We start from the raw sequence: 23,995 nt of genomic DNA, 5'->3' as shown, positions 1-23,995 counted from the left end.
CATGGCACTTCCTTTGCAGTTCTTGGATGGCCTGAAGATTTTGGCTGGCTTTCGCCATGTACCCTGCCATTCTGGAACGAAGGTCAAGTACATAGTCCACTATGTCGTGTTTTGGTTCTTTGAGAGATTTTTCCCATCCTTCTCTTAACAGACTTAGAGGACCTCTAACAGGGTGCCCAAGCAAAAGTTGAAAGGGTGAAAACCCCACTCCCTTCTGTGGCACTTTCCTGTAGGCAAAAAGAAGTCCTGGAAGTAGGACATCCAATCTCCTGAGTTTTTCAGGGAGCCCACCAATCATGCCTTTCAATGTCTGGTTGATTCTTTACACCAAGCAATTTGTTTGTGGATGATGGGGTGTGGTAAATCTGATCTGTAGGTCACTCCACACTTTTTCCACCTGTGTTTTAGGTAAGCAGACATGAAGCTTGTACCTCAGTCTGACACCACCTCCTTTGGGAAACCAACCCTGGTGAATACAGCAATGAGGGCTTTGGCAAACATTGGCGTAGTGGTGGCCCTTAGGGCAATAGTGTCAGGATACCTGGTTGCATCATCCACTACCACCAGAATATATTTGTTCCCGGAGGCTGTTGGGAGTCCAAGGGGCCCTTTCAAAGGATACCCCAACCACTGGAATTGGAATTAAGAGAGCTTTTTGGTGGCCTCCTGCCTTGCCACTGGCTTGGCAGGTGACCAGACTGACACGTCCTCCACCGTCTGGGACATCCTTGGCCAGTAGAATTGATTGACTAACCTACTCCAAGTTTTACCCTGGCCAAGGTGCCCATTTAAGGGGATATCGTGGGCCAAAGTAAGGACAACACTCTCAACCTCTGAGGTACTACCACTCTCCTGGGTGCTCCAGGTTTTGTCTCTGGCCTCCGTGTATAGGAGCCAATCCTCCTAGTAGACCCTATGGGTGTCACTGATATCACCCTTTTCCTGTGCAGCAGCTTTCTTGCTCAGGCTTTGAAGAGTGGGACAGGTTTCTTGTCTCTGACACAGATCCATCCTAGAGTGTCCCCTGGGCCCAAGTGATCTGCCTGATGAAGCCCAATCTCTTCAGGCTCAGTTCCCTCTGAGAAAACGAAGTCCTCTTTTGCGAAGATGGGTTCTTTAGACCTGGCATCCTTGGCGTGGTTTCCTGTCTTTTTGCCTCTGCCTCCTGTTCTTTTTGCTGTGTTGGATTTAGTTTTTGGGGTTTAGATGTTTTGGGCACTTTGCCACTGCTGATCATTGCCAAAGTGCAAGTGCTCCCTATGTAAGTGGTACATATGGATTAGTGTTTCCATGATTCGCTTGTTTGACTTACTACTAAGTCCCTAGTCACACAAAGACTTCACCCCCAGCTTCCCTGAACGCCACTGCTAGGAGTTCTGACCTGCGAGGAGGTGCCTGAGCCAGTTCTGGGCCTCTGGAGGATGTTTCTGGGACTGGAAGCTGAAAAGGACTCCAGAACTAAGAAATTTGACACATGGCTGTTCTCCGACGCAGCACCGTGGTGAGAAGAATTTCCACTTATCGCTGCATCCGAAGAATCGATGCAGCACCTGACATGTAAGACCTGACACATTTAGGGGACACAGCTGAAACAGTTGCAGCGCCTGTTTGCTGCCACTCGGCACATCCGGAATCGCCCTGCATCAAGGCGCCAAATCTACTGCTTCACTTGGGCCGCAGTCAGAAACCGATGCATCACCTCCCCACGCAGTAAGAAACCGATGCATCACCTCCTCTCCGGTAAGGAACAGAGTCAAAACCTCCCCAGCGCAGCAGTAAGAAACCAACGCATCACTTCCCCAGAGCAAGGAACCTACACATCACCTTCCCTGTGCCCCTTTTTGCTTGTGATTTGCACGCATACCAGGTACTTTGTTTTGAAGGTGACGCATCCATCATTTTCTATGGACCAAACTGTTTTTGAATGTAAAATGTTCATAACTATATGTTGAATTTTTGGATTTCTGGTCTTGTTTGGTTTAGATAAAGTTTGTTTATATTTCTAAAGTGGTGTGGTGTCCATTTGGACGTGTTTTCACTGTTACTGTGTATGCACAAATGCTTTACACGCTGCCTCTGAGATAAGCCTAGCTGCTTGTGCCAAGCTACCAAGGGGGGTGAGCAGGGGTTGTCTAAGGGCATAACTCCCTTACCCTGACTAGAAGCAAGGGTCCCTATATGGACAAAGGTACAAACCATTGTCAAATAGACTCTCATTTGGAGCACACATCCAAAATGAAAACAATCTAAATGCAATAAAATCGAATACCATACGGTTTTATTAGTTGATATTTGTTTCTGCTCAGTTGCTTGACAGTCTGTAATGTTCCTTTTTTTCTTTTTTAACAGACCAGTGTTGAGCAAAGTAAAGCAGAAAACGCCTATTCTTTTACCTGGATTTGAGACTGTTGAGGTTGCAGAAGGATCTAGTGGACCATTCTCTGATCCGGTGAGTCGCACTGGTAATGTTTCAAGGCAGTAGCATTGTTGAATACCTGGTTTGTGCTATGGGAGAAATGTCTTCAATTAGACATTCCTATGTCTTTCCCAATTTGGAATGTGGTTTCAAGAATACATTTCATATGAATACACTGGATTTTCACTGAAGTGATCAAAGGGAAGGCATCCTGCATAAGAAAAAAAACAGTTCCTTGTACAACTTGCAGTTCAGATAATTCTCTTGTGGATCCTACAGAACATTTTGTGGTTGGCTGCATAGGTGATACTCTGCACCATACAGCAACAGTTGAGGATGTCAGAATGGCAATTTGTTGAAGTGAGTATTTCTAGTGTCACTGAGCACTAGCTTAATTCAAAGTAACATACTTTTATTCAGCTAATAGCCATTGAAAAAAAAACCATAGATGTGAACAGATAAACAGTATAGATTCACAATAAAATTATACATTCATATATCTCGGGGTACATAATGCAATCTTAATGGCTTTAAAAAACTAAGTTGTAGCAGTCAAGAAAAAACTAAATTCGGCAAAGACATTAAAGGCTGGCTTCCAACAAAGGCTGGGGCTCTACTCTGGGATGGAAAATTCAGGTTTCTCAGGGAACGTTTAAGTTCTCTGCTTCTCTCATTCTGAGTGCTTGTTGGATATATCTGAAAGAGGCACGTTAGTGATGGATTCCTTACCTTAGAATATTCCCCAGGTGTCAGTCTGGACCCAGAAAGTTTTCTGCTTAGCAGTACCCCTGCGCACCAGTAGGTGGCGCAGTGCGGCTCCACGCCCATCACTGGCGTCATGCGCGCCGGGATGTTATGTTATGTTATTTGGTATTTTTATAGCGCACAGCTGCCCCAGCAAAGGGGCGTCCTGGCGCTTTGACAGATGCTATAACAAACACACAATAAAAGAAAAGAAATTAACTAGATACCGGGAACAGGAAGGTTTTAATCGCCTGCCTGAAGGTGAGCAGATCTTCCAGAGCTCGAATGTGTACAGGGAGCGAATTCCATAGGCCTGCCGCTAGCACCCTAAAGGAGCGGCCACCCATTCTGCTCAACTTGAAGCGTGGACAGATGGCCAGATGAAGCCCCTCCGATCTCAAGGATCTCGAAGGCATATAGGGCGTAAGAAGAGGAACAAGTGCCGGCGGCGAAAAAGATTTCAGAATTTTAAAGGCCAGGCACAGCGCCTTGAACTTAATTCGCTGTCTGACCGGGAGCCAGTGCAAGGCCGTGATGGTACCAGACACTGAACAATGTCTTGGAAGGCCCACAATGGCTCGTGCCGCGGCGTTTTGTACTCTTTGGAGCCTAGAGGCCTCCGCTTGATTCACCCCTAACAGCAATGAGCTGCCGTAGTCCAGCCGAGAAAGTATTGAGGCCTGGACTACAAGCTGTCTGGTAGGGGGATCAAAATACTTTAAGACCGGCCTAGTACCACGCAAAATTCCGTAGCACGTGGCAGCCACCTTCTTGGTGTGATCTCTGAAGGTCAGCGCAGAATCTACCCATACTCCTAAATTTCTCACTCCAGCGGCTGGAATAGGAGTGACACCAAGCTCCGATGGCCACCACTGATTTCCCCATGATGACGTCACGGAGCCTACTTGGGCGCCACCCATGCGCGCTGACGTCAGTTTTCTTTTTACGCGCCGAAAGCGCAGATCCGGATTGTGCACGTACCCTGGTAAATTTTTGACCACTTTTTTGAGACTTTGTCTCCTTCTCTTGTCTCCTGGTGCATGTAAGGATGCCCGGCTTGAAGTCTTGTGGGTCGTGCCGCCGTAATGTCGGTGGCGGACCCCCATGATGTCTGCCTCTAATGCCTGGACACCGACCATGACTCCCGGGATTGTCGGGACTGCCGTGCCATGGCCCCGAAGGCCTTGCGGGAGCAGCGCCGGAAGTTGCTGAAGGTCCGGCACTCCTCTCACCTCCGTGTCTAGGGGCGGTTCGCAAGACCGGGGCCGTCGCTCCTCGGACTCTAAGTCTTCCCCTTCAGATTCCGGTAAGCGACGCCATAAGTCGAAGAAGCGTCCCCCCGTTGCTCCCTGGAGGCGGACGAGGGGGACAGGGGCTCCGCCCCTGTGGCTACTCCGGAGCCTGAGAGTCCCGCAGCCTACCCACTATACCCAGGTCCGTCTGCTACGCCCAAACAGATGCAAGATTTTTTTGCTGCCATATACCGCCTGTTTAGGCTTCGGGCTCCCGCCTGCGGTTCCGTGTCCAGATCCTGTTGACCCGGCAGCACCGCTGCCGTCCCTGGAGCCACTGGATCCAGCGCCCGCAGCTCCGGCCCCGGCGCTGCCCTTGGTTCCGGCGCCACCACAGGCGCCGCACTGGGTGCTGTTTATCCCGCCCCTGCCCTGGTTCTCGGACCATTTCGTTCCAACCTGAAACCTCATTGGGATGCGGTTCCGGTTTGGCTCCGGCTCCGGTCCTGCCGCCGCAGCCGGCTCCTTCTACCCCGGAGCCGGATGAGGACCCCCTTGCGCGGCAGTGTGACTCCGAGCAGGATTGGGTGGATGACCTTCAAGATGCAGGTGAACTTGATGTGTCTTCTGACCCGGGGTTTGGCTCCCCTCCGCCTACTATGGAGGAGGGCGCTTCCTACACTATGGTGCTGCGTTGAGCTGCGGTGGCTCTCCATCTCGACCTCCCTACGGTGGCCCTTAAGACCAACCTCCTTACTGAGGGGCTCCAGACGGCGTCTACGTTGTCGGAACCGCTGCTCCCTTTCAATGAGGCCCTTACCGAAGTCCTCTTGGGCACTTGGTTGCGGCCGGCCTCGGGGGCACTGGTGGATAAGATCATCGCTAGGTGTCATCGCCCGTCACCTGGTTACCCTGCCTTCTTGACCACTCACCCTAAGCCTGAGAGCCTGGTCATTCAGGCCTCGACATCGCAGAGTGCCTTTCCCACGGCTCAGTCGGATGCGGACTCTTAAACGACCAATATGGCAAGAGGTTGTTCTCCTCTGCCAACTTGGGGTTGCGGTCGGTTAATACCGCCTGCTTGTTGGGCCGTTAATCCCATGCTGTGTGGGATGCGGTAGCAGAGGTCCTGCCTCAGTGTTCTGAAGAGGTCCAGGCCATCCTTTCCCAAGCGATTGCGGAGGGCAAGGATGCGGCGAAGTTTGCCATCAGGTGTAGTCTGGACACGGCTGATACTTTGGGCAGGGTGATTTCCACGACTGTGGCGTTGCGGCGCCATGGCTGGTTGCGGTCTACCATGTTCTCGCTTGATTTCCAGAGCTCGCTCATGGACATGCCCTATGATGGCTCTCGCCTCTTTGGCGACAAGGCGGACTGTGCCCTGGAGCGCTTAAAGGACTCACAGGCCACAGCTAAGTCTTTGGGTATTTGCACTAAGGGCCCTGCCACGCCTGGGTTTCGTTCCTGTCGTGGCCAGGGTAAAGGCGCCCAGATGCGTTCCTCCGCAAAACCTGTGCAGAACCTAGCTCAGCATGGCCACTGATGTGGCTTCCGCAGGCGCGGGTCTGGTAACCAGCGGGCGGGGCAGTCCACCTCTGCACCCGCTGCTTCCACCTCCAAGCCTTCCTAATCGGAGCTTCAGGGGGCACCCCACGCCGGTAGGAGGCAGGGTCCGTCTCCACCTCCACCACTGGCGCGGTATCACTTCGGGCAAGTGGGTGCTGCAGATAATCTTCCAAGGTTACTCGCGCCCCTTTCTGACCTCCCCTCCGGACATGCCACCTCGGCACCACCGCATGTCGGGGGATCATTTGTCTCTTCTCTGTCAGGAAGTCAAAGCCCTCCTGGCCAAGGGGACCATAGAGTATGTTCCTGATCAGTAAGTAGGGAGTGGTTGCTATTCCCACTACTTTCTGGTCCCCAAGAAGGACAAAGGGGGCCTACACCCCATCTTGGACCTCCGGGACGTCAATCGCTTCCTCTGGAAGAAGAAGTTCAAGATGCTGACTCTGGCTCAGGTCCTGTCTGCCCTTTAGACTGGATGGTAACGTTGGACTTGCAGGACTTCACATTCCCATCCTGCCGGCCCACCGGCGTTACCTGCGGTCCACGGTAGGCCGGGAGCATTTGCAGTTTGCCGTGCTCCCCTTCGGCCTTACCAGTGGCCCTCTGTGTTCATGAAAGTGATGGCGGTGGTCGCAGCTCATCTGCGCAGGTCAGGGGTGTCCGTCTTCCCCTACCTCGACGACTTGCTGTTGGAGGCGGGCTCGCCCCACGCAGTTGTCTCCCACCTCCAGACTACGGCAGACCTCCTGCATCTGCTGCGGTTCTCCATCAATGTGCCGAAGTTGCACCTGAGTCCCTCTCAGAAGCTCCCTTTCATCGGACTGGTTCTGGATTCGCAGCGGTTTCGGGTTTATCCTTCCGAACAGCGAGTCCGGGATATTCAGGCTATGGTTCTGCTCTTTCAGCCTTTATCCCGGGTTTCAGTCGGGATGACCCTCCGGCTTCTGGGCCTGATGGCCTCCTGCATCCTGCTGGTGCCGCATGCCAGCTGGCCTATGCGGGCTCTGCAGTGGGACCTGAAGTTACAGTGGGCACAGCATCTGGGCAACCTGTCCGATCTCGTCCAGATCTCAGAGTGCGCTGCATGACTGTTGCAGTGGTGGCTCACGGATCGCGATTGGGTCGGGAGCAGATCATTCTTCCCTTCCCCAACCGGAGCACACAGTAGTGACGGATGCGTCCCTCCTGGGTTGTGGAGGACACATGGGAGAGTTGGCAATCAGGGGCGTCTGGTCTCCGGCGGAGTCCCGGCCCCATTTCAACCTTCTGGAGCTGTGGGCGATCTGGCTTGCACTGAAGGCATTCCTTCCCTCTGTCCGGGGAAGTGTAGTGCAGGTGTTCACGGACAACACCACTGCCATGTGGTATTGCAACAAACAGGGTGGGGTGGGTCGTGGACCCTATGTCAGGAGGCTCTGCGCCTCTGGACATGGCTGGGACATCAAGGCATTACCTTGGTGGTTCAACACCTGGCAGGTTCTCTGAACGCCAGGGCGGACAAACTCAGCCGCCGGTGCATGGTGGACCACGAGTGGCGTCTGAACTTGGACGTGGCGCAAGGTCTCTTTCTGCGATGGGGAGAGCCTTGGTTAGATCTATTCGCCACAGAAGAGAACGCGCAATGTCATCAGTTCTGCGCGTTGGAATTTCGAAGGCGGCACTCGCTCAGACGCTTTTCTTCTTGAGTGAAGCTGCGGTCTGTTGTGCGCCTTTCCGCCTATACCACTTCTGCCCAGAGTGCTGAAGATCGGGCGCGACCGGGCCCAAGTTATTCTTGTGGCTCCTGACTGGGCTTAAAGCGCATGGTATCCCAAGCTACTCAGTAGGAGCATCGATCCCCCGATCAGTCTGCCTCTTCGGGAGGATTTTCTGCCGCAACAGCAGGGGACGGTCCTCTACCCGAACCTGTCCAGCCCTCCACCTCCATGCTTGGAGATTGAGTGGCGACAGTTGACGCCTTTCAATCTTCATCCCGAAGTCTGATGTCATCCTGGCAGCCAGGCATCCCTCCACTAAAACGGTGTACGCCTGTAGGAACAGATTTGTGGCTTTGTTCACAGCTAAGTCTGTGGATCCCCTTTCTGCCCCTCTTTCTGAGGTTCTTCTGTTCCTTCTCTCTTTGGCCCAGCAGGTCTCTGCTCTGAGCACTGTTAAAGGTTATCTTTCGGCCATCTCGGCCTTTCTACAGCTTTCAGATCAGCCTTTTCTTAAGTCCCCGGTTGTTAACCGTTTTCTTAAAGGCATTACGCATATGTTCCCACCTGTGCCCTTCTTAATGCCTCAGTTGGACTTAAATCTTGTCTTGACTTTTCTGCTGTGTGCTCCCTTTGAGCCCCTTCATAACTGTCCCTTACGTCGTCTTAGTCTCAAGACTGCTTTCCTGGTTGGTATCACCTCTGCCAGAAGAGTGAGTGAGCTCCAGGCTCTTTCTACCAAACACCCTTTCCTTTCTGTTCATCCGGACAAGGTGGTTCTGAGTACCCATCCTTCTTTCTTGCTAAAGGTTGTCGCGCCCTTCCACATCGGGCAGACCATCACTTTGCCCACCTTTTTTTCCGTATCGTTCAAGGGAAGAGGAGCGGCTTCACCGTCTGGACCCAAAATGTGCGCTAGCATTCTATCTACAGCGTACACAGCAGTTTCCGGGTGGATGATCAACTCTTTGTTGGCTACGTGGGCGCCAAGAGGTCGGGCGGTGCACAAACGGACCATCTCCCGGTGGGTCGTTCTGTGCATCAAAGCATGTTACTCCTTGGCCAAGAAGGAGCCTCCTGTGGGACTGCGTGCTCATTCGACCAGGGCAACTGCAGCCACTACTGCTTTGGGACGCGGTGTCCCCTTGCAGGATATTGTTAGGCAGCTACGTGGGCCCCGCTGCACAGGTTTACCAAGCACTGCAGCCTTGACAGTCCGGTCCGGAGAGACGTTTCTTTGGCCGTTCTGTGCTCCGTGACTTTCTGGTGTAATTTGTTCACAGACCCTCCACCGGGGTTGGTATTGCTGGTTTATCTATTCTAAGGTAAGGAATCTATCACGAACGTGTCTTTCAGATGCACAAGTTACTACTTGTGTGACAATATATCTGTAAGAGACATTAGTTAGTGATAGATTCCTTACCACCCCACCCATCCTCCCCGTTCTGCGAAATGATTACTAGGGTTAAGGTCATCCCCTTTTAGGGCCCTAGTTTTGTGCACCAAAGGTCAGTTTCTCGCATGGCTCTGCGTTTCGGCGCAGAAAGTTGTGTACAAAACCGACGTCAGCGCGCATGGGTGGTGCCTAAGTACCCTCCGTGACGTCATTCCGGCGCGCACGACACCAGTGATGGGTGCGGAGCCACACGGCGCCACCTACTGGCACGCAGGGGTACTGCTAAGCAGAAAACTTTCCGGATCCAGACTGACGCCTGGGGAATATTCTAAGGTAAGGAATCAATCACTAATGTTTCTTACAGATGTATCGTTACACAAGTAGTAACTTGTGCAACTTTAATACAGCTTAACAAATTGTTGTAAACATTGCAGGCTTAAAATGTGTAATTTAAAACCATAACACATTAAAGAACATAAATGTTGCACTCTGGGGCGAACATACAAGCCACAAAAGAGCATAAAATGGACTAACATTTGCTTGGAGATGTTTTTGCAAGGCCTGTGGGGTACAGTACGGAACCAAGTGCCCTGCTGAGGATACAAAAAAGTTCAAGGTACTTAAACTAAAATGGGTTAAATAACATCTATGTTTAGCGTACAAAATCCATAATAAGTATGCTTCCATCCCTTCAGAAGTTTTTAGATCTAGGTAGCGGCAGACCAAACTCATGGATGAACACTTGGGAGTCTGGCCTGATTTCTATAGTGATAGAGATTTTGATCTGTTCTTTGTGCTGTTATCAATTGCATTTCCTGAGAAAAACAAATTGGACGGGCCAAGATCTGAAAGATTGGTTATAACATAGGCTATCCAGGGGGTGAGGTGCAAGTGGCTTTGTCTTAAGCAGTCGTCAAAGACCAATCGAGTAAATGTGCCAGATCTTAAACCAAAGAAGCAAAGGTGCAGCCTTAACAATGTCCTTCAAAAAAAAAAAGTCCACGTTCCAGATGGACGATAAGACTGGCGGTAATCTTAGAAGAAGGCGGCAATCTGCGCACAAATGTATTCTCAATAGATTGCAAGCTTCCAGGTGAAAAACAATTGCTTTATACAGTCGTTGGCTCCTTAATGGGCTTATGACCTAATTTCTTGGAGAATAAAAAAATCGCTTTATTCTTATTCTTCACATATATATATATATATATATATATATCATATTAGTAAATCTACAGGTAAGGCTCAGAACCACAGATGCACTGGAAGCATACAATTTTTGCACTAGTTTTCAAATCTTTTAGTGGTTGGAAATTTTTATTGCACTGATGCAATGAGACTATGGCATTGTCTGTTTTTTTCCCATTCCACTCTTCGCGATCAGCCCACACAAATTGGGAGCTGTTATGTTGGGCTTCCCTTGAATATTCTTGCTTGAATCTCAGACCTTTATTCTGTTCAAGTAGGGTGTAGGAAGTTGCTGTTTATGTAGTATACCAAAAAAGGTATACTGTGCAAAGAATATGTATTTCTTTAAAAGTGGACAGGGGCTGGCTCTTGTAATCCCAAGGTGCTCTTTAAGGGGGGGGGAGTAGTGCAGTCTATCTGCCTTAGGCTTATCAGAGAAGTGTTCTACTCCTGCAAAGTACACACAGTCAATAAATGATGCACATGATTCAATAAGGAGATCCACACCAATTTATAGACCAATCTCCTGGGCTTAAGGTGAGTATGGGGCAAGGTCCAAGGCAGCATCTGCAGTCCTCTCCAGCAGCACTAGAGTGGCCGGGTGCAGTATAGCGTTGGGTGTCCCATATTAGTCTATGGGGATTGGCCTTTGTGAAAAGAGGCTGCAGGTTTGAACCGGGAGGCCAGTCAGATTGAACCAACAGGGGCGGGGGAGGGGGGGGGGATGCGCCTCAGGCCTCGCGATGTTCAGGGATGTGGGGGACTCCTTCAGTCCACTTCTGCTCGAGCCAAGGGCGACGGGTGCAGAGGTGTCTGCTTTTCGTTATTGGAGTCAGTCACTGTTGAGGGGGCCTGCACACAGAGGCTGCAGGTGGCATTGAGAAGTCCACAGTGGGGGGGAAACCCAAGGCTGGCTTTGAGTCTGGAGGGCAAGGGGACCATGCTGGCTTCGCCCACTTAAACTCTGGCTATGCAACTCTGGTGCAGTGGTGCTTGCGGCGTCGTTTTTGCGGTCCAGAGTCCGCTCAGCTCGGTCATTGGTACCTGCAGGATGCAGGGGAACTGTTCCGCTGCTCCACATGAGTTCCTGATTCTTTGGAGAAGTGCTGGCAGTCCTCCCAGGCTTTAGAGGATCAGTAGCTTGCAGGGTGAGGACTTTTTCAATTGTGGAATAGGTGAACAGACTGGCAGGGTTGGCGCCAAGTCAGTTGCTCCTTAAGTTCTTGCATTTCACGTCTCTTCGGTCAGTCTTTTAGTTGGCACGGTCAGATTCTCTGGTGCCGGGGGGCTCGCCTAAATATTGGATTTAGTGGTGTTAGGGGAGCGTAGGGTAGTAGCCAATGGACTACTTACCCCTGGGGTCACTTTTCCCCCTAAATGACCACTTCCTGTGGGAAGTTCCAAGTTCCTAAGTTTGCCATCACAAAGATGTCACTCTAAAATGTTGTATTCGCTTCAGGTAGCCCTCCTTAGGAGTGGAAGTAGCCTTAAGGTGAAAACTCATTCCTACAAATTTTCCTGCCTTGTCTAGGCTCCAAATGGGCCCTGGTCAAGAGTGGTCGGCATACTCTCCTGTGAGGGAAGCCAGATTTGCATACCAAAGGCGATGGGCTCCTTAAAACTCCCTGTCTTGGTATGCTAATTTGCAGGTCATCCTGTGGGAGGAGGTGTAAACACCCCCCGCCCAAGCAGGGTTTGTTTGTGACCTTCTGAAAGCATAGACCTTCACTTGTAGGGGGGGTAGAAAATAGTCTATAGTGGCAGGCTGGCTAAGTCTATAGTCAGCACACTAGTAGTTAGCAGGTTTTCAGGGAGCACCTCAAAGGTGCCCTCTGGGTGCGTGTATTCTGAAACATCTTGGTTTCAGTGAAGCCATCATGAAGCTGGGGAACTGTTTTTTTTTTTTTTAAATCCGTGTCCAGCACATGTTTTAAAATGACTTCCCTGATCATGGTGGCATCTAAGAATTGACCGACCTGGACATCACAGGGCCAGATCTGTTCATGCAGTTATGCTTACCCGTGTAGTATAGTTCACTCTGCCTTTTAGCTGTAAGGCCTGCGGTAGAGTTGACTTACCTCTACTGCATGCAAGGTCTGCAGGCATGGCACACAGTGTGCCATATTGTGGTTTCACTTTTATCTGTACATACCAAGACACTGAGCCTGCAATGGCAGTCTGCATGGCTTAGGTGAGGGGTCACTTCTGTAGTACCTCAGGCCCTAGGTGCCAGGGGTACCATTTGCTAGGGACTTACAGAGGGTGCTAAAGGTATTACCAATTGGGGTATAATTGCACAGTTTTGGGAAAGATCTGCCGCTGGTGACCTGGTCAGCAGGAACCCGGTGCACCTCCAGTTAAAATCGCATCCAATACCAGGCAAAAAGTGTGGGTGACCATGTCAAAAACGGGTACTCTCCTACATAGAGAATTTCAATCATTCCTAATCTATTTCAGAAATCTGTGCTAGGCTTGGGTTTAAAGTTGCTGGGGCACATTAGTTTGTTGTATTTTTTTTAATTTTAGTGTTTTAAATAGTCACTTGTTGAAATGCTTGAGCTGTGCTATTTAACCAAGCTGCTAAACATTTTCAAGGTGGTGCTGTTTGGGGGTAATTCTTAAGGTTGTGCTTAATGCGTCATTGGTTTCTGATAATGTTATGCAGCTTTTGCGTTTTTGGATCTTGCTTTAACAGTGTAATTTACCCTCTTTCTATGTAGCAGAATGAAAACTCCCAATTGGACACAAAAATTAGTGGCATGGAAGTGAAATCAACTGGAAAACGTAATTCAATGTTGGCCCAGGCTGAAGAGCATAAGGACGGAGGCACGCCAGTTCGTCCAAAACAGGCTAAAGTAATAATTCACATTACTATTTACATTTTAGTAGTTTATTTTAAACATTTGTGCAGTCCACCTCCTGTAACCGAGAAATGTTATCGTAAATGCACCTAAAGGTTCATCTTTAATTTGTGACCTTTTGCTTTCTCTGTAAATGTATACTAGTACTGCGCTGTCGGTAACTGTTGTCCAGGCTATTTTCAGGTCTCGGTTGTAAACCTCTTTAGCTGTCTCCAAGCAGAATTGTTGTTTCCAAAACATAGCCTATACTTGAGTGGGCTTTGGGACAACCGCTTTATTCTGATTGACTTTTTCTTAGATTGCTCTTGATGCAGTGGCTTTTCAGCCTCTCAGTGCTCTGGTTGTACGAGTTGTATTTTTACACAGCAAACCTGAAAGCCATTTTTAGGTCTCGCCTGACCCAGTGCATGCGCTGGTCTGGCGAGACATTTAGTAGGTGGGTTTCGAAAGTGCTACCCACATTTTTGTGCTGGCTACAAGCGTCCGTGCACGATGGCGTTCACGTGCCCAGCTGCTCCCCGCATTCCCTCCTCCCTTCTCGCCCAGCCATCTGCTTTTCCTGCGCCAGCCTTCAGCCCCATACTCCTCCCCCTGCTGCTGCGCGTGCATCCCTAGCATGCGTAATCGCGATCACTTTTGCTTTTAGAGCGATCGCGATGAGGGTTTGATAGCTCCTTCACACTGATGCCACATTTGATTGAATAAAATCGTCTTATGTTCTTTAAATTGGGGTGCGAACGTTCTATAAAATTCCAAGGTAATCGAGTCCGTACCTGTGGCATTACCAAAGTGGAGACAAATGCGGAATACATCTCATCGCATTGAAATGGCCCTTCCAAGAGGTCTCACTTTTCTATAGTCAATCTATTTAAGGCCACTGCCTTAAGGAAGTCAACTATTTGCTTGGTATTACTTTTAGTACTTTCGGAGTATAAATGTCGATAAGAAGTCTGAAAAGCAGCCCTAATCTTAATAGTCGGAGACTTGCACATGTAAGGGATATTTAATCTCTTGCACTTCACTAGCCATGTTTTTCTGTCTTGTTGACACAGCCTAGTGATGTCCTACTTGTTCGATTCACTCATGTTTTTTTTTCTTCCTTACCGTTAGCTTATCAGCTGCCCTATTTCCAAAGATCTCATTTAATACTGCCCTTGCAGAAATTACCTCTAATTGGGCCACCCCCACTTATTCTCCTTGTTGAACTGCCGTAACCAGATTTTCTTCTAAGATTCGTGTTTTCCTTCTTCCCACGGTTCAGAGAAAACCACAATGTCTTCCCCTGCATACATGCCTCCAACGTGTTCCAGACCACACAAATTGGAGCACTTCCTGTATTCTTAAACAAGCACTGGTTTGACAGAGTTGCTTTGTGTGCTGCAAGGCGTGCTGTCTTCATCACCCTAGCAGGCTGCGGCTAAACCTACAGCCTGAGGTAACCCTCACTCCCCTCCCCTTCCAACTCAGTTCTAATTTTTACTAAGGACCCAATAGCTGCCAAGTGCTACTAAGCCACTCGTGTACTGTTTTGCCCCCGGCATGCGTTTTTTTTCTTCCTATAATAACTTTTCATTCTAATATGGTCAACTGCCATGTTTAAACATTTAATTGAAAACGATTAGCAAGCTTCGTGACACATAGGCATGCTCTTGTCAAGACATCTGCATTGCGTGGAAGGGGTTAACTTTAATGGGGACCCATGCCAGGGTTGCCAGTCAACAAGCAGTTGCAAAGCCAATAGCCAAAAAAGGGCATTTTTTTTGTCTATTCCAGGACTTGTTATATATACTGTATGTAACCATTAAGTGACGCATCCTGTCGTTCTGGTGAATTCATTTCCCCTTTATTAGACCATCAGATTTCTAGACTTCTTCGTTAAAGCAAAAAAATGAAAATTGGCGTTGTTCCTTCAAGGGAGCAATATAGTTGGTTGATGTCCTATATGTTGAGTTGCTCACACAACCTACCACAAAGCAAGCATCTTTAGGATGTTACCAACACTTCCACTTCCCCCTTGGATCCTGTTAACTGGTGTCTTGGAGGACAGAGTTCAAAAGATCATGTAAGGACGGGCCTACCTGTACTAGGTCAACATGGTCTGACATTCCCTGGATAACCATACTTCAAGGATAGGCCAATGGGTGACTGTGGTACTATTTTTACATTGGTCCGAGCACCCTCTGCTCACAAAGCTTTCAAATCCCACTTAGGAACTGGACTTTAGGGGTTGGCAGACAAACCAACTTAAATGATGACACCCTAGGGCAGGGGTCTTCAAACCTGGGGGTGGGCCCCCCCTAGGGGGGCCTCAAGTGAAATCACGGGGGCACCAGGCTCTGTCCAAAAGAAGCAGTATGCTGTTAAGTGCTTTGTCTTCAGTGGAAAAAAATGAGCAGTAGTAAGCTGCTCTGTAATGGGTCATCATTAACCTCTTTTGTAACTTGTATCCTGACTGGACGCCAAATATTCTTCAAGACCCCCACTCCTATTTCTGATATTCACAATGGATACTTTTACACGTTAGTAAGGTCTGCCTGACCAGAATAGTAGGTTTGTCAATGTATTTGATTGCGTTTTTAAAACGGTAACAGAACTTAACTGCAATGTTTATATAAATCTACAGATAATTAAACTTTGAAGAATAACTTCTTTCGCTGCTTGGGTAGTCTAGCTTTTCATTTCCTAAGTTGCAGGAACACTTTTTTTGCCCCAGTTTAATGAGGAGCTACTCCCAGTAAAAAATGCCCAAATGGTCAAAGTCTATTCAGTGTTGATATGATGGGCAAAGTTCTTCTTCCAACCTGGGAGAAGTGAATCTACCTATTTGTCTTCATGATTTAACTGGTTTGATCATAATAGATCTGCACAAGAGTACCTGAAGGGAAGACTGTAGGAAGCTGGCTCTGTGTATATACTATACCAAAATGAGTTATGGTGTGCAGAGTCCAGTGGAACCTCAAAGGTAGGCAGAGGTAAAAGTAGATGGCACCATACTCTCGATTTGTGGTAGTGTGGGCGAGCAGTAAGGCCTTATCAGAGGGTAGTGTTAAGCATTTGTTGTACACACATAGGCAAGAAATGTTACACACTCAAAGACTAAACTGAGGCCAATTTGTTTGTAAAAAATATTTAGATTTTATTTTTTAGAACCAAGCCAATTCTGGTGCAGGTACGTGAAGTAATACTTTACAAAACGTATGCAATTAATTACAGTTGAATGTAGGTTCAAATGCAGTTGGTTGATTTACAGGTAAGTCAATCAGAATTAAATGTTATTTACTTTGTAGATTATAGTACGAGTTACTACTTGGATTACTTTTTAAGTTGCTTTTGCTAATCAGTGTGATAAGTCCAGCATCGGTCCAGGAAACTTGCGGGAGGAACCAACAGCTGGGCCGGTAAGTTGTAGGACTCTGGGACGTAGGTGCACCTCGGGTTCTCTTCTCCAGGGCTCAGGGCGGCTGGATGCAGGGGTGTCTTTTGAGATCAGATTTTACCTTACTGGGCCACCTGCGGTTGGGGAGGGTCTCTGTGCAGAGGCTGCAGTCTGGGAGTTCTGGAGGGGTCAACCTACGGTAGACTGACTCTGGAGTGCTGCGGGACCTCGCTGGTACCAGTGGCCCACTGACTCGGGCCAAAGCGTCGGATGCAGCGGTGGTTCCAGGAGTCTGGTTTCTTTGTCCTCAGCAGGCTCGAAGTCTTTCTTTTTTTTTTTTTTTTTTTTTTAAACCGTTTATTACAAAACTCAAAAAATATACAAAGATGGGCCTACAACCTTCCGGCCGGCCGCTAGTAGACAAAAGGAGCATATGATACACATTGTAGAGCGTGTGTTGCGGCTGAGGAAGATGCACAGGAGTTAGCAGCGTTGATAGCCACACCATCCGGACCCCACTGTACGGTTTCATTTTAAACTGAAAGAACAACCAGAAAAACAAACCCACAAGGCAATCCACAATCAGAAATAGCAGCATGTGCTCCCCTGAGAGGGGGACCCTACCAGTCCATAGGAGTATCAAGAAGGGGAAGAGATCAGGACTAGGGCTGGGTAAACTCAATGCCTGGAACAAGGAAGATGGGTCGGCTAAGGGGATGGGGCAGGCGACGGATCGGGCAATAACGGCGGAGCACAGATTCCCCCGCGGTAGGCGTTCCAGGGGCCCCATACTTTAACCCATGTCCCAGGCTTACCTCTCGCCACATACACCACCTTTTCCCGAAACATGCACCAATCCATATGTTCCTTCCAGGCCGAGACAGTCGGGGACCTCTGGGATCCCCACAGTTGAGCAATATCACGCTTGGCCACCATATATCCCAGTCACCCACCACGTCTGTGGCGCCGAGTAGTCGGTAGGTTCCCACACATTCAACAGGCATCTCCTCGCTTCGGGTAGCAGCACCACATGCGTAACCACACGCAGGACCTCATGCACACCACGCCAGAATCGCTCCACCTCCGGGCATTCCCACAGTATATGCAGAAAGGTCCCCAAAGCGCCATACCCACGCTTACACAACCCGTCCACAGCATAGCCCATACGCAGGAGCCTTGGCCCCGTCATGTAGACTCTGTGGAGTATCTTGAGCTGGACGAAGCTAAGGCGGGCCGGTATGGCCACCTCTTTCGGGGAGGCCACCGCAGAGGTCCAGTCCTCGTCGTCCAGCTCCAGTCCATCGGCAACCCAAGCCTCACGAAGGGCAGTCAGCAATCCCGAGCGGTCATTGATCAGTTTTTTGTAGATCAGTGAGATCGTGCTGTCCGGAACGTGTCCATCCAGCACTCTATCCTCCAGGGGGGAATACTCCGGGATGGATGCAACGTCCGGGAAGACGGAGCCCAGTGCATGACGGATCTGCAAATACCGAAAGTACTCCCTGTCATGCAACTGGAATTCCGTCTGCAGCATCTCGAACGTTTTAAATCCTCCCCTCGTCCAGAGATCCCCCACTTTGCTGATGCCTATCATGTCCCACTTCTCGAAGCCCTTCGAGGTCCACAGGGAGCCCACCTGCTCGGACGCGTATAGTGGTGATGCCTGTGTCAGACGGTCCTTCCACCCCATCGCCACATTGGCCGCGTGCCACACCCGCACCATGACACGCGTGGGGCCGGTCAGCCGAGCGTCGGGCGCGCTGGAGTAGAGCGCTCGATTATAGTCCCCACCCGGGAGTAGCATCTTATCCATTTCGAATGCCGGGTTTAAGGCGGGCCCGTACAGGCCGTGATTAATCGCAGCCAGCCGGGAGGCCCAATAGTACCGTTTGATATCCGGGAGGGCGATCCCTCCGTCATACCATGGGAGCGTCAGCTTCGCCAGGGCGATACGCGGCCTCCCGTCCCAGAACAGGCGGCGCTGCAAACTCTCCACCTCACGGAAGTAGCGCGCTGGGACGAGGTCCATAGTATTCTGCAAAGCGTACAGGAAACGCGGCAGAGACATCCTCTTAATGCCGCGCGGCGAAAGCGGCAAGCGCCGCCAGCGCGTGACATCTTCCTTCAGGCGCTGGAGGGGGGGAAGCAAGTTCCGATCATACCGGGCCTCCGGGTCCAGAGTAATGAAGACACCCAGGTACCGAAATCCCTGCGGGGCGATCTGGATCGGACAGCCCCGCGGGAGAATAGGAGCCTCCCCAGAGAGAACATACACGCACGATTTAGCCCAGTTGATGACAAGGCCGGAGTTACGACCAAATGAATGCAAAACATCAACCAGTACTATCAGTGATTTACGTGGGGAAGCTAGGTACAAGAGGATGTCATCAGCGTATAGGGATACGCGGTCCTCATACTCGGGGGTCCAACGGAGACCACGGATGGAAGGCTCCCACCGCAGCCACTCCGCCAGGGGCTCCAAGGCAAGCGCAAAAAGGAGCGGCGATAAGGGGCAGCCCTGCCGCGTGCCCCGGCCCAGCTCGAACGGAGCCGATACTCTACCGTTCACCACCACCTGCGCCAATGGGCCCGAATACAGCAATTTGACCCAACTGATGAACCATGCGCCAAAGCCAAACTTCGCAAGCATCGCCCAGATGTATGGCCATTCAAGCGTGTCAAACGCCATAGTGGCGTCCAAGGACGCCAAAATGGCCGGCTCCCGTATGTACTGAACACGTGCGAGCACCCCATGCAAACGCCGCAAGTTAAGGGGCGTGTTACGATGGGGAATAAAGCCGGACTGATCCTGGTGAACCAGTTCGCCCACCACGCCGACCAGCCGATTGGCCAGGACCTTGGCGAGAATTTTGGGCTCCGCGTTCAGTAGCGAAATGGGCCGATAGGATGTAACCCGGTCCCGAGGTCTCCCCTCCTTGTGGATAACCACGATTGTAGCCAGACGCTGGTCCAGCGGGAGGGAGCCCACCGAATGAGCCTCCAGGAACATCGATCGGAGATGTGGTGCCAGCGTATCCGGTCGCAACTTGTACAACTCGATGGGGAGACCATTAGGACCCATGGCCTTGCCGGAAGCGACCGAACGTATGGCGAGGGCGATTTCGTCGGAGGTTGGAGCGGCGTCCAACGACACTCTGTCCTCCTCCGAAAGGGAAGGCAGTGCGATATCCCTGAGCAGGGCACGGGAATCCTCTTCAGAGCGGGAAGACACCGGGGAATACACCCCACGGAAATAATCCGCGAAGCAGGAGACAATTTCTTCCGGCTCAGTAACACACACACCGTCCGTTTTCTCAATCAGCGGGACTACACGACTCGCTCTCTCCTTTTTGTCCAGCCACGCAATCAATTTACCAGCCTTATCACCCACATCATACAGTCTCCCCTGTTGCTCTCTACTGAGGCCCCTGGCCGCCTCCGTGACGAGGGCCCTATAGGCCGCTTGCTTGAGTTGGAGGACATGTAATACGGCATCCGTCACCCCACATTCTAGATTACCCTCCAACTCGGCTATCTCAGCTTCCACACGGGTCACCTCCTCCCGCTCGCGCCTCCGGGTGTGGGAAATGAGGGACAGGGCCTCTCCTCGTAGTACTGTCTTGAATGCCTCCCACAGTGAGACAGCCGAAGGCACGGACCCCACATTCTCGTCAAAATAGCGCTGGAGGGATTTAATCAATTCAGCGCGAATGGTGGGGTCGCGCAGGTACCAGGGATTGATCGGGACCACCCTACCCTCACCCCTCGGAAAAAGATCCAGGTGTAACAGGAGCGGGGAATGGTCCGAGATACCCCGTGCCAAATGGCGCACCTCTCCCACCCTCCCAACATAGGCCGCCGGGACCAGGACATAATCTAGTCGTGAGAGACTACCATGGGCCCCCGAATGGAAGGTATACTGTAACTGCGTGGGATGTTTTAAACGCCAGCAATCCACCAATCCCAAAGTGTCCAATAGACCAGATAGCCACGCTTGGGCCCGGGGGAGGTCCCTAGGGGGGTGACGATCCACAGTCCCGGAAACCACCGCATTGAAATCCCCCCCCCTCCCACACCAGAATCCCCCCCGGAAGGCCAAGGAGGAGGCGCCCCAGGTCCGCAAAGGTAGTCGACTGCAGCCCCGGCGGGACGTATACTGACACAAAAACGACCACTTTGCCCTCCATCCTTCCCACCAAGACCGCGTAACGTCCCCTGTCGTCATGGAGCACCTCCTCAATCTCCAACGGGAGCGAGTTCGTAACCATGATGCCCACACCCCTTGAGCCAGACGTGAAGCCCGAATGGGCCACTAGGCGATAGCCACGCCGATTCATGGCGCAGAAGGAGTTGCTAATGAGGTGTGTCTCCTGCAGAAAAACTACATCGGGCGAGATTCGCTTCAAGAACTGCAGGACCACACCTCGTTTTATCCTGTCCCCCAGTCCATTCACGTTCCAGGACAACAGAGTTAGTTCCCTACCCCCCATCATAGACAGAAGCCAATTTTTTCCCCCCGAGAGCACTATAGAGCTAGCACAATGATACTTTTGCCTTGTGGTAAAAACGAACAACCCCCCCTCCCATCCCTGCCCACCCGCCCCAACAAAACTCCCCCCTGCCTGCACCCCTGCATGAGCCCGAACAGCCCCCCCAACGTGCAGTGTGCCTGTCGCCCCATATATATAGTAAAAACTAGCCAAACCCCCTAGAGGAGGAAGGAGAACCCCCAGTAGACCCCACACAACCTCCATAGGAGGGGAAATTATACAGACAGACGCTTAATCCAGAGTGGCATCATTTTTGTCCAGAGTGAAGCCCAATATTACCCCCTCAGTCCCGATCCAGTGTGCCGTCTCCCCCCGCCGCCCCCCCCCGCCCCCCAGATCACGATCCCCAGACAGTGTCCAGCCAGTCTCCGGCCGCTTCGGGACGGTCAAAGTGCGTGCGACCCTCTACCTCCACTCGCAGCTTGGCTGGGAAGAGCATAGCGTATTTAAGGTTCAGGTCCCGAAGACGGCGCTTGACGCCTTGGAAGCTCAGTCTCTGCTTCTGGACCGCTGGGGTGAAATCAGGGTAAAAGTTCACCTCCATATTGTCAAGCTTAACCGGCCCATGCAGTCTGGAGGCTTGCAGGATAGCGTCTCTGTCCCGAAAGTTGAAAATCCAGGCAATGAGAGGCCGCGGAGGGGCTCCGACCTTCCCCCGGGAACCCTGTGGGCCCGCTCCACCGCGAAGAATTTACTCAGCCCCCGTGGCTGGAGATGGGTAGCGATCAGGTCCTCCACAAATAGGTCCGCCGCCGCTTCCTCTCGTCCCTCGGGCACCCCGATGATGCGGATGTTGTTCCTCCGGGCCCGACTCTCGGAGTCCTCCAGGCGCCGATCCATAAGCGCGCTCGCCTGACTAAGCCGGCGCACCTCTGTTTGTAGTGCCGCCACCTCAGTAGTAAGGCCCGATGCGGTGTGGGCCAAAGAATCAACTCGGTCGTTGGTCTTGGAAAGATCGGCCCTCACCAGGCCAACATCCACGAGGACCGAGTCGATCTTCTGTGCCAGTGTGTCGAACCGCTGGCCCACCGAGGCCTTCATCTCGGCAATGGCGCCCATGACATCCCGCAGAGTCAGATCCGTGGGCAGGTCCGGGGCATCAGGAGGGCCCTCAGGGGATTTGTGCGGTCCGCCGGGAGATCCCTTCTGGAGGGTATAGCGGTCCATACTGTTGGCCTGATGGGTGGTGCCACGCTGGGTCGACTTGGTCTTTGCCCGGTCTCCATCTTGTTTCGTGGCCATGGCCACCAGTCCCCCGGTCGCACCAGCCACGTCGTGAAGGGCAGGCAATCACGGCCACAAGCTCCGGGGGGGGCCACCCCAGATCGGCGGGGTGGGTCACAGCCGGCGGGCAGGCCGAGTCTCCCAGCGAGACCACACCAACACAAAGAGCCCCGCGACCCAACCCTGCAGAGACGGCAAGGGGGTGCGAAAGCGAAAGTGCGGGGTACGCGACTCGCCCGGCCCGCCGCTGTTGTTCACTTTGTCACTGGGTCACCCCTCAGCGTAAATCCGGGGTCTGGCGAGAAGGCCGCAGACTTCAATCGGTGTCCGAGGTCCGATTTGACAACGGGAAACGGGTGCCACCTCAGCTCAGGCTCACCAACACATTCCCCTCATCCGAGACAGGATAAATTCAGGATAGTCGTAGGAGGTTGCGGAGGTCCCCGGGAGCCTTGCACCTACGCGGCCATCTTGGTTGCGCGCTAGGCTGCTCCTCCTCGAAGTCTTTCTTGGCTGTTTCTTTCACAGGAGAAACCGGCCTTTGTTGAAGGCAGGCAGTTCTCTCAGGGGTTCCGGAAGTCGCTGGCTGCAGGACAACGCGACTTTTGGCACAGGATCTCTGGAAACTGCAGACGGGCCAGTAGGGCTGGGGCCAAGTCGGTTCTTCTCTGCAGTCTCCTATGCTGGGCGTAGTCTTGCTTCTTTCGTAGGTTGCGGGAATCTGTCTTCTTGGTTCAGGGCTGCCCCCTAAATACCAATGGGCTACTCCTTTGGGTAACTACACCCTTTATGTGCTCACCCCACGTGGTGGATTGGGCACATGCCTTAATCCTGATTGGAGAGTGCCTGCCATCTGCAAGATGGCGGGCACTGAAGAGTGGGCTTTAAATCGCTTCCCCCACCGGAGGGGTGGGGGTTGGTCGAGGTGGGCACACCTGGGCTGTACTAATTTGTCCCGCCTGTCTTCCCGCCGAAAAGGAGGGGAGTCTGGAAGGGGGCCTGCTCCTGATAGCAGGAGTGGCTGGGGCTCACGTTACAAAGGCGGCAAGGCCTTTGAAGCTCCCCTGACACAGATGTCTCTTCCTGGCCTGGGGGAGGTGTGACCACCTCTGCCCACACAAGGCTTTGTTTCTGGGCTTGGAGTAAAGGCTCCCGACCCCAGAGGTCCAGAAACATGTCTCGTGGTGGCAGGCTGGTGTGTATCAGTCGGAGAACCCACCAGAGGCTTGTAGTTTTTCAGGGGGCTTCTCTAAAAAGCCCCCTCAGTGTATTTTTTTTTATTAAATCCCACACTGTCATCTGTTTGGGTTTAATGTGCTGAAGTTTGATACCAGTTTTTAGTAAAGCCATTATGTATGGGCCTGCGGATTTGTAATGACAATCTCCCAGCACCATATACTCTTAATGGCACTTAAAATGTCTAAGAATTGGTCTTGACACTGTAGGGTTACAGGGCTCATGTACCTATACCCTCACCACTGGTATAGTGCACTCAGCTAGAGGTGTGGCTAATGTATGCCAGGGCAGTGGGTTGTAGGCATGGCACACATACGACTCTTCACTTTGTTCTGCACCTAAACACACAGCCTGCAGTGGTTGGGGGTTGTAGGGCTTCTAAGGGTGGCACAATAAGTGATGCAGCCCTTAAAGTTCTTCCCCGTCCACAGTACCCATGGTACCTTTTACAAGGGACTGACATGTGTCCAGAGGTGCCAATTGGGGCTTCAAGGTACAGTTTTGGGAAAGGACAC

The 23,995-nt window shown here is 51.5% G+C and overlaps 1 protein-coding gene across 5 annotated transcripts in view; it reads left to right on the top strand.

Moving 5' to 3' along the window:
- The window catches only part of RIF1 (replication timing regulatory factor 1), a 442,844-nt gene that overhangs the window by 264,018 nt on the left and 154,831 nt on the right, over positions 1 to 23,995 (top strand). For 3 of the 5 annotated variants that reach the window (XM_085645596.1, XM_085645592.1, XM_085645594.1), the window contains 2 exons: positions 2,350 to 2,449; positions 12,954 to 13,088. In XM_085645596.1, coding sequence (XP_085501722.1) covers positions 2,350 to 2,449; positions 12,954 to 13,088 — 235 coding nt within the window. The remainder of the gene's footprint in view (positions 1 to 2,349; positions 2,450 to 12,953; positions 13,089 to 23,995) is intronic. The other 2 variants (XM_085645595.1, XM_085645593.1) reach the window with 1 other exon arrangement.

The sequence above is a fragment of the Triturus cristatus genome, chromosome 3_1, assembly GCF_964204655.1.
Source record: "Triturus cristatus chromosome 3_1, aTriCri1.1, whole genome shotgun sequence".
In the NCBI taxonomy this organism is placed as follows: Eukaryota; Metazoa; Chordata; class Amphibia; order Caudata; family Salamandridae; genus Triturus; species Triturus cristatus.
The sequence above is the reverse complement of the archived record's forward strand: the minus strand, read 5'-3'. Positions and strand labels throughout refer to the sequence as shown.